This window comes from Astyanax mexicanus, chromosome 19, assembly GCF_023375975.1.
Source record: "Astyanax mexicanus isolate ESR-SI-001 chromosome 19, AstMex3_surface, whole genome shotgun sequence".
Lineage (NCBI taxonomy): Eukaryota > Metazoa > Chordata > Actinopteri > Characiformes > Acestrorhamphidae > Astyanax > Astyanax mexicanus.
In genome coordinates this window covers 15,151,264-15,161,901 of record NC_064426.1, presented here as the reverse complement: position 1 = coordinate 15,161,901, position 10,638 = coordinate 15,151,264, and the positions used below count along the sequence as shown (strand labels likewise).

The window sequence follows — 10,638 nt, the reverse complement described above, 5'->3', positions numbered from 1 at the left end:
AGCACATAATGTGAATGGCCAGAATGTTCAAATTGTGTTTTTATTTTATTTCTTATTTATTTGTTTTTTCTGTATTTGAAAATGTAAGTTTTATATTCGTTTAAATGTCTGAAAATTCTTTACAAAAAATCCATTCTACAATGTAATTGTATGGTCTTAAAGTGACAATAATATTGTTTACCACAATTATTTATGAGAGAAAATATTGTCCACACAAAAGTAGTTATCATGACAGGACTCACTAAACACACTAAACACTCTTGTCTAAATACTTACTGTGGTATTTGAGTATACTCAATGTTCATATTTTTAGCATTTAATACATAGTAAAATAATTTAGCATTAGTAATTAGTATGTAAAAGGCAACACCTCCCTTACGTTCTATTTGATTGAAGTCTTTAGCCTCAATCAATCAGACTCCTCATAACAGCCTCTACTGCAGACTCACATCTGAAAGTGTTAATCCAACACTGTAAGAGTGAATGTCACACTGAGGACACTGCTGTGTAGCCAATTAGCACACAGACCACAAACAGAACATCCTAAAGCCTTCATAATGACCCTCTAGAGTGCAGGGAGTGCAGGCAGCAAACTAACACAAGGTCAAACCAACACAGACTTTTATATAGCTCATACAGGTTACAGTACAACATGCTTTTGGTTATATTCTTGTGTTTCCAAAACAGTGTCATCTGTCAATTTTGACAGATACAGTGCCACTCAAAACTTTGGACACACATTATTTTAAAATGTTCTGCATTGTAGATTAAGACTAATTATTTATTCAACAAAAAAAGTGATAATCCAATCAGAATATGTTTTATATTTAAGATTCTTGGCTGGATTTTCTTTGTCAGCTTTATGAGGTAGAGTCACCTGGAATTCAGGCTTTTAGTTAACAGCTGTGCTGAGCCTGTCAAGATTTCATTACATGAATTTCTTGTCCTCTTAATGTGTTTGAGAGCATTAGTTGTTAAGTTGTGAAGAGGTAAAGTTTCAGGTATATAGTGAATAGCTCTATTTGAGTAATGTTCTAATCCAGATTATTCTAATCCAACTACTCAACTAAATAAAGAAAAAAAAAACTTGAATAAATAAAGTTCAGTCAATCTGAATACTTTGAAAGTATCCTCAAGTGCAGTGGCAAAGACCCTCAAAAACATTATGATGGAACTGGCTCTCATCAGGACCGCCCCAGTATATACTAATATGTACTGATGTATAACCTATTAGTTTTGATTTGTGCTTTCCCTGGCAGTCCCTGGCTTAGTTAAAAAAAAAAAAACGAGATGAGTGGTGTATAATTTGATGATGAAAGTAAAAAAAATATATATATATTGTTAAAAAAAAAACAATGTTATTACTTCCTTGCTACAGTCATATCAAAGTATGGCTTTATTATGATATACTGACAAAAAGGGAAACAACATGATAAATCAAAACAGTCACATTCTAAAATCAACCAATCACACAGCACCACCCGAAGTGGATAGCTTCCATTCACATCATTAACATTCATATCATTTTTAATAAGTGGATCTATACTGGAACAAACGAATTACAACCCCAGTTCCAAGTTAGGACGCTATGTAAAATGTTAATAAATGTCAATAAAATGCAATTACTTTCTCATAGACCCACATTTTATTAACACTAGAACTTAAGAACACAAATCAGATGCTGAAAATAAGACATGTTTACCATGCTGTGATAAATTATCTGGAGAAATCCCTGGGTACATGGGACAGGGCTGAAGGTTAGTATTTGATGCTGGTGATCTTCGGGCCTGAATAAAACGTGGGTCTATAAGGCTACACAGTGTCCCGTGTTTCGCGGAACTGGGGTTGTAGTTCAGATACTGAAGCTCATATGAACTGAGCGGTGTTTGAGGGCATGTAGGTGTGTTAACAGCTGCTGATCTCAGTTCCTGTTTAGTCTGTGACAGAAATAAAGAAGTGTAGTGGAGTGAGGTGAACAGAAGAGGAACTGGGGTTTGTTTTATGAGAAACACTGCACATCAGTCACCCTGAAACTGTCCCATAATGACCAGAGAACAGCCTGATCTGTTCTCCCTCAGGATAAATACACACTACATTTTATGGCTTTAATATTAATCTTGATAAAATCTAATTAACAACTCCCCATCGCTCCTTACCCAAAATACAGTGACCAGCCAGGACATGCCAGGTGTCTGAACATAGAAACATGGAAAAAAGAGTGGTTTTACACAACTGATCAATTATTTGGAAATATTGCTGTTTTAATATTATTTTATATAAACTAAATAAATAAATATGACTATGAGTAATTATAGTTTATTATAGCAAGTACATATAAATAGCAAGTACTAATAAATAAGAATTTTAGTTCTGAAATTCTGAATATTACTGATTGTGTAATTTACAAGATAAATATTATCTGAATATTACTGATTGTGAAAGTCAAGCATTTGTGAACAATTTAAATGTAATTTTATGTGTTTATTAAAACTCCATACTGTATATTTATGATATTAGACTTCATAATGGATCTTAATATTATTAGACCTTCATTCTGCATACTAATGTTGTTAGACCTTCATACTGGATAATGATATTAGAACTTCATTCTGAATACTAAATGTTATTGGAACTTCATACTAGATATTATTGTTATTAAAACTTCATAATGGTAATTCATGTAATTAGAACTTCATACTGGATATTATTGCTGTTATGTTAATGTTATTTAAACGTCATTGTGAATAATACAGTTGAATAAAATTTTATTAGAACTTCATTGTGGATATTTATGTTATTAGAACTTCATAATGGATAATAATCATATTAGATCTTTATTCTTCATACTAATGCGGTTAGGACTTCATACTGGATAATAATGTTATTAGAACCTCATTCTTGATATTAACATTATGAGAAATTAATCATGGATATTAATTATATTAGAATTTTATACGGGATACTTAATTTTATTAGAACTTCATAATGGATCTTAATGTTATTAGACCTTTATTCTGCATAGTAATCCTGTTAAAACGTCATACTGGATTATAATGTTATCAAAACTTCATACTGGATATTAATTTTAGAACCTTATTTGGGATGTTAATGTTATGAGAACTTTATTCTGGATATTAATGTTATTAGAACTTTATACTGGATATTAATGTTGTTAGAACTTTATACTGGATATTCATGTTATTAGAACTTCATTTGGAATGCTAAATGTACTTAGAACTTCATACTGGATATTAATGTTATTAGAACTTCATTCTGGATATATCAATGATATCAGAACGTCAGTAGAGATATTATTTTTATTAGAACATGGTTTGAGAAAAGTCTGCGAGATAATTTAGGCATGCTGTAGCAGCAGGCTAATTGGTGGCGATAAGATTCCATTACTTGTTAGCTACATTATCTTTGTAGCATAGGCACAAACATCAGACACCAAACATGTCTTGGATGAGGAACTGGATTTGGAGTAATTAGAAAAGTGAGGTAAAAAAGGCAGCAGATTTTAAATAATTTATATTAAATGTTTATCCTAAATCAATCAGATCCTCTTCAACATGCCCCTCCTCCAACCGTTTACTCTTCAGCCAATCAGCTCTCAGCTGCTTGACTTCATTTCCATAATACTCATGCAGTTTACTGAATTCCTCCAGTGGATCAAAGCACATTAAAGGCCACTCCCCGTGTGGAGGGGCGGGGCCGTTGAGAGGCGTGACGTGGGCGTTCCTCTTGGGCCAGAGTTTGGGGGATCTCTTGTTGGTGGTTCTGACGGGGGTGTGGACGGCTGGACTCTGCAGGGCAGAACTGGCGCTGTAGCTTCTCTTCTCTCTGGGTAACGCTGGGGGTCTCTGGAAGAAGAAAGGTGGGCCCGTGTTGAAGGCCATGGCAGTGCTGGAGGCCCTAACGCATGACCCAGTCACTGAGGAGGGGGAGGAGCCAGCGAGACTTTTCTCCTGCTTAGCTTCTGTTTAAAAAAGACAGACAAAGAGCATTTCAATCCAATCTACAATAATACCATATTACACACAACTCTCACAGTACCATTAACTATTAATAATCCTGACATCTTTAATATCCAGAGTGAAACTCTAATAACATTAATATATGATGTGATGTTCTAATAACATTGGCATTTACTGTGATGCTCTAATTACATTAACATTCAACTGTAATGTTCTAACATTAGCATCTACTGTAATGTTCTTATAACATTAACATGTACTATGATATTCTAATAAAATAACATCTAGAATAAAATTCTAATAACATTACTATCCACTGGGATATTCTAATAACACTAAAATCTACTGTGATGTTCCAATAACATTAACATTAATTATAATGTCCTAATAACATAAGCAGCCACTGTGATCTTCCAATAACATTAACATCCACTGTGATGTTCTAACAACATTAACATTCACTGTGATGTTCTTATAACATTAATATCTGCTATGAAGTTCTAATAAAATCACCTAATAATCACATAATAATATAATCATATTAATATTGAGAATGAATTTCTAATAACATGATTATTATTCATAAATGGTGTTCTAATAATATTACAGCGGTACTTTAGAGTTTGCGAACCCTTTAGAATTTTCTATATTTCTGCATAAATTTGATCTAAAACTTCCTCCAATGTTCAATATTCTGAAGCAGATAAGGAGAACCTAATTAAACAAATGAGACAAAAATATTATACTAGGCCTTTTATTTATTGAGGAAATTATATTTCATGTTATATTGGATCTTGGATCTTATATTTTCAGTAAATAAATGATCAATTTATTTATGTTTAGCACTGATAATGTTTTAGATCACATTTATACACAAACTTTCAAGCACCAGTGCACAGATTCATTATAAAACTCTAACATTAATATCCAGAATGAAGTCCAAAATTATTAATTTCCAAAATAGTTATTAGTATTAATATTCAGAATGTAGCTCTAATAAACCCATGGTGCTTCACTGACCTTTGTAAAGTCTCTCTAGATCTTTAACCAGCAGGGAGATGTAGATGTGGCTGGCGGTCAGTAAGGCGCTGATCCAGCTCTCCTGGGTCAGGTGGTCTTCTGCAGCGAGTCTGTAGGTTCTCAGGCCTGGTCCAGTGAACACTAAAGAGAAAGAGAACAGTCCGTCTGGATCTCCGGCCTGCACCACGCAGCCCTCCAGAACGATGACCCCCAGGAGACTGCGGTCAGCAGGACGCTCCTGATAGAACAGCAGGTTCCCCTTCAGTACGAACCAGCGACGCAGGTATGAGGTGTTCCGCTCTCTCTAAGAGTGAGAGATAATCATTAATGTGTGATTAGAACAAAACCCTGTTAACCACCCTGTGCACAGACACACTGCTGCCGTTAAATCACTTTCAGGGTCAAAAATATCCATACACCCAAAAATATCATTACACCATCTACTAACTCAGGGCTGCTGAAAGTTACAGAATGATATGTAACTTGCCAAGGCCAGGAGCTCTTAACTTCCTGTTAGTGATCATGATGGACTACAGCTTAGTGCCACATTAAATGTGTTTGATTGACAGACTCATTGGACTGATCTTATACCACAAGTACAAGTTCAAAGTAAAAGTTCAAGCATTGTATTGACTCTTGGGCAACCACAAATCGTATAAAATATTCTGTAAATCAGGACATAGTGTATGGTGTATGCTTGTGCACTTTTTTTTCTAAGTGATCGAGCAGGTTAGATGGGGATTTACGATTTACCTCTCTCTTTTATACTGCATCAGTTCAGTTTAGTCCTGCAGCTCCAGAAAGTTCAAAAATAGGGAATTTAAAAGGCTGTAACACACTTAGGTAAGACTACAGAGGTCATTCTTTCACTAGTAGAGCTAATTTTGGCCCCCATTTCACATTTTGGCCCTACCAATGTTTTGAGCATGCACGCCAAGGGGTAGGGGTTTCCTGATTCTTGTTTGGCTGGAGGGGTAAAGGGAAGGGATAGGGCTTGTAAGCCCTTCAAACAGAGATTTTTCAGAGGCACACTTCAAACCGAGGAGTATAAGAAACACTGATAGGATGGTGGAACAAGCGGTCAAAGAAACCTACAAATTTCAGAATTTTCTTGTTAAAAGTGATGATTATCTCCATAATCATATCTCCATACTATAGTTTAATGGCTAGTTTCAAAGTTTTATGGGTGAATTCTTCATAACAAGCATAAAAAAGATTGCTAGTAGTTTGTCTCAGAAGGTAGCAAGCTAGCTCACTTTCCTGTTGCACCTTAAGTGGTGCAACAGACGGCAGGGGTGCAGAATTTAAGGCGAAACAGATTTTAGCTCCCATCACGAGGAATTAAGGAATGTACAATAATAATTCATTTCTGCACCATCTTCCCTCTTTCTGAAGACATATATTGCCCTAAAGTTAACAAGTAAATCAGCAGGCAGCTAGGTTACTAAACTTTAGCGCTCCTGATGATGCATTAGGTGCTGGAAGAGTTGTCCCAATTCTTAGGAGGAGGATTTCACCCCTTCTGCTTCTAACTGTGTTCCAAGGAGAGCGTAACCTTAAACTATTAGCTACATGGGTTAAATAATTGTTGGAACAAAGGTTGGAAATGATTGAGTGTTCTAACAGGACCTAACCACACATCAGAGATAGTTGTGGACTGAACAAAGAAGGTAAGCATTACATTTTTAGAAAGAATTTAACAAAGTCTTGACCGTCATGCTATGAAAAGTACGAGGACTGAGCCAGAAAATCGATCTCTTTTATTGAATGCCACCAATCATGTCTGTAAAAGTAGTCTGATACCAAACCAGAATTCTGACAGAAGCTTGTTAACGCCTGCAAAAGGCATCAATACGGTCAAGGTGGAACTTTCTAGGGGACATTTAACTAAATATCAGGTGTGCTTTGTGGATATTTTTGACCCTGTGTTGATTTCAGAAAGCCCAGAAAATATTTAAACTGAAAAAAAGATGTGTGATGACACATTTCCCTTTTTGAGATTTTTTTTTTGAGAAATCACTAAAAGCCCAATCTTGCCATGATACCTGCATATATGATGAATATGATGAGTATGGAAATGTGCCACCACAACTACACATTTACTTTTACTTCAGGAGAAACATACAGACCCAACACACCCACAGACCCATGGCTTAAAAAGTTATTAGTGTTCATGTCCTCGTTTATCAAATAACAAGAGTTAGACGAAACTGAAAGTCCCACACCATCACCTGAACCATCACCACCATCTAAAACTGGTTACACCCAGCATTCCTCCTTTATTCTTTACTGGTTGAGCAGACACATAGAAACGTACTGAAACATGATTAAACAGACCTACTGACAAAGATTCAGGGATGACACAAAAACACAGCAGCTTCACCCTGGAGATACACATCAATGCACACACACACACATCACACACATTATGGCATATTATTAGACTCATTATGGTGTGAAAGGCCTCGATTTTAAACTTAGTCTGGTGTTATTAATAAAGAAATAGGCCAGAGCATTTCTGAGTCACGATCTATGTTTAGTAACCACATTGAATTTACCTGATTCAGATGGTCCAGATCTTCATATAGACTTTGATGTACAGTGATGCTTGAAAGTTTGTGAACTCTCTAGAATTTTCTATATTTCTGCATAAATATGATCAAAAACATCGTCCAGATTTTCACACTAGCCCTACAAGTAGATAAAGAGAGCCCTGTTAAACAAATGAAAAAAATATTATACTTGGTCACGAATTTATTGAGGAAAACAATCCAATATTACATATTTGTGAGTGGCAAAAGTATGCGAACCTTTAGGATCAGCAGTTTGTTTGAAGATACTTAGAGTATTAGAGTATTAGAGTTAAGTGATTTCAATCAATAGGAGGACACTTGTGGTCTTGAGTGGGTGGAGACTGTTTTATTTAAAAGTCTGCTCTTCACAACACATGTTTATGGAAGTGTATCATGCTACGAATAAAGGAGATTTCTGAGAACCTCAGAAAAAAAAATCTGGAAAAGGTTACAAAACCAACAAAGAGACCTCCAAGAGCCAGGTGTGTAACAGTCAGTGACCGCAGGGTAACTTCTAAGCAAGTGAAGGCCTCTCTCACACACTGGCTACAATGTTATTGTTTATGAGTCCACTATTAGGAGAATGCTGAACAACAAATGCTTTAAATTTAAGGTTGCAAGGAGAAATCCACTGCTAGTTGCAGTTTACATACTTTTGCCCCTCACAAATATGTAATATTCGATAATTTCCCTGAACAAATAAATGACCAAGTATAATATATATTTTTTTCATATTTGTTTAACTGCGCTCTCTTTAGCCCTTTCCGGACGGGATTCGTTTTTCAGGGGGACATCAGTGAAAAATTTTTCACACTTCTACTCAGTGATAAAACTCTTGCATTCAGACAGCAATTGAAAAAACAGGAGCACCAGTGTTTTTTTTTTTTTTTTTTTTTTTTACTATTTTTCAGTCACATGACATCATGTTTAGTAGCTCCTCCATTTCCACTAGCTGTTGTGTTTACATGGATCTCTGTGGAAATGAGCGCCCAAAGTGTAATTACGGTGCGTGGCAGTGAACAAATAGCTATTTTATTAAACGCGAGAAGACGAAACTCAGAGATGTGCATCCGGACGGGACTAAAATTACCGGAGGGCCACAGAGTTCAGTGAAAAACTGTAAAAAAAATAAAAATAAAATAATAATAATAAAAAATAAATAAATAAATAAATTCTTAGAGGGCATCTGAGAAAAACACGAACATGGTCGATCTGGACAGGAATAAAATCTCAGAGGACCCCCCATAAAAGAAAAAATTACCCCAGGACCCCCTGAGAAACTAAAAAAAATCGCAAAATGACTAAAGGGTTCACAAAGTACTGTACAAACCTAATTCCAAAAAAAAAAAAAAAAAAACAGAACAAAACAGCCTCCAAACATGGTGATAGTAGTTGAACAAAATTAGTGTCTCTCACCTTTTTGTACAGATAACCCTCTTTATCAACAGGTGAAGTACAGGACAGGTAGTGTGTCAGAATCTTCTTATGGATCTTCATCACAGCGCCCCTGGAGTGGAGCTAAACACTGAATGCAGGATCCACCAGGTTTACTCAGTGAATCTAATGTAATAAATAAAGATCCACTGATTAAACAGCCTAAACTTTAACAAACTCTATCCTCACTTTCCTTCCTTGCTATTTTGCAATTATAAAGAAAGTCAGGGATCTCTGAGAGTGTCTACCTGTAATAAATAAATCTATATAACATTAGAATAATTCTAAATAAACATAAAGTCCAGTGTCAGAGAGAGTGGCTACCTGTAAATAAAACTCTATAAAACATTAGAATAAACCCAAATTAACATAAAGCCAGTGGTCAGTAAGAGTGTCTACCTGTAAATAAAACTCTATATAACATTAGAATAAAGCCAAATAAGCATAAAATCAGTGGTCAGCGAGAGTGTCTACCTTTAAATAAAACGCTATATAACATTAGAATAAACACATATAAACATAAAGTTAGTGGTCAGTGAGTATCTACCTGTAATTAACTCTATATAACATTAGAATAAACCAAAAAAAAAAAGTCAGTGGTTAATAGGAGTGTCTACCTGTAATAAAACTATATATAACATTAGAATAAACCCAAATAAACATAAAGTCAGTGGTCAGAGAGTGTCTACTTGTAAATAAAAGTCTATATAACATTAGAATAAACCCTAATAAACACAAAGTCAGTGGTGAGTGAGTATCTACCTTTAAAAACTCTATATAACATTAGAATAAACCCAAATACCTATAAAGTGAGTGGTCAGTAAGATTGTCTACCTGTAATTAACTCTATATAAAACATTAGAATAAACCCAAATAAACATAAAATCAGTGGTCAGTGAGAGTCTAACTGCAAATAAAACTCTATATTACATTAGAATACTGAACCCAAATAAACAAAGTCAGTGGTCAGTAAGAGTGTCTACCTGTAAATAACTCTATACAACATTAGAATAAACCCAAATAAACATAAAGTCAGTGGTCAGTGAGAGCTTCTACCAGTAAATAAAATTCTACATAACATTAGAACTAACAAAAAATGAACAAAGTCAGTGTTCAGTAAGAGTGTCTACCTGTAAAACTCTACTGTAATTTTTGTGTATATAATAGTGTATAATAATAATATAATAGACACACACAGAGTCGTGGGTGTGAAGAGATGGACTGGATTTTCTAGTCTGACTGAAGCAGTTGTCTGCAGTAACCTGTTCTACAGGTCACTCTTCATCACTCCTCACTAAACTCTCTAAACCCTCTTCACCCAGCAGCTTTACCTCACTCTGCCCTCAGAGCCCCGGCTGTGCTGCTGCTGTGATGCCGCTGTGCTGCCGCCCGGCCTCCTCCGTCCATCCTCAGGTGAGCGGTGTGCAGAGGATTGTGGGATACTGTGCAGGTGTCCTGTTTCAACCTCACTCCTCCACTGTGCTGAAATATAAATAACACGACCCACTTCCTGGTAACAGAAGACTCCTCCAGCTGCACTCCCTCATCTCCACCTGTACCGCAGCAAGCCCCGCCCCCTGCTCAGTGACTGGCCAATACCGTCCCTCCTCTTTAATCATCGGCTACTGTTTCAG

At 35.7% G+C, this 10,638-nt stretch overlaps 1 protein-coding gene across 1 annotated transcript; it reads right to left on the bottom strand.

Moving 5' to 3' along the window:
* Positions 1-1,373: 1,373 nt before the first annotated feature.
* Positions 1,374-10,638, bottom strand: pheta2 (PH domain containing endocytic trafficking adaptor 2). The gene is made up of 4 exons (XM_007235345.4): positions 10,336-10,638; positions 8,987-9,130; positions 4,998-5,301; positions 1,374-3,979 (listed from the first exon to the last, which is right to left on the bottom strand). Exons 2-4 carry the CDS (start codon positions 9,065-9,067, stop codon positions 3,543-3,545), a joined length of 822 nt encoding a protein of 273 aa, XP_007235407.1. The 5' UTR covers positions 9,068-9,130; positions 10,336-10,638; the 3' UTR covers positions 1,374-3,542.

Excerpts from the sequence above, each read along its gene's own strand:
- pheta2 (XM_007235345.4), bottom strand. The coding sequence starts at position 9,067 with ATGAAGATCCATAAGAAGATTCTGACACACTACCTGTCCTGTACTTCA. Across the intron at positions 5,302-8,986 it reads AGGGTTATCTGTACAAAAAG|AGAGAGCGGAACACCTCATA; the intron begins GTGAGAGACACT and ends TCTCACTCTTAG. Across the intron at positions 3,980-4,997 it reads TCTAGAGAGACTTTACAAAG|AAGCTAAGCAGGAGAAAAGT; the intron begins GTCAGTGAAGCA and ends TTTTTTAAACAG.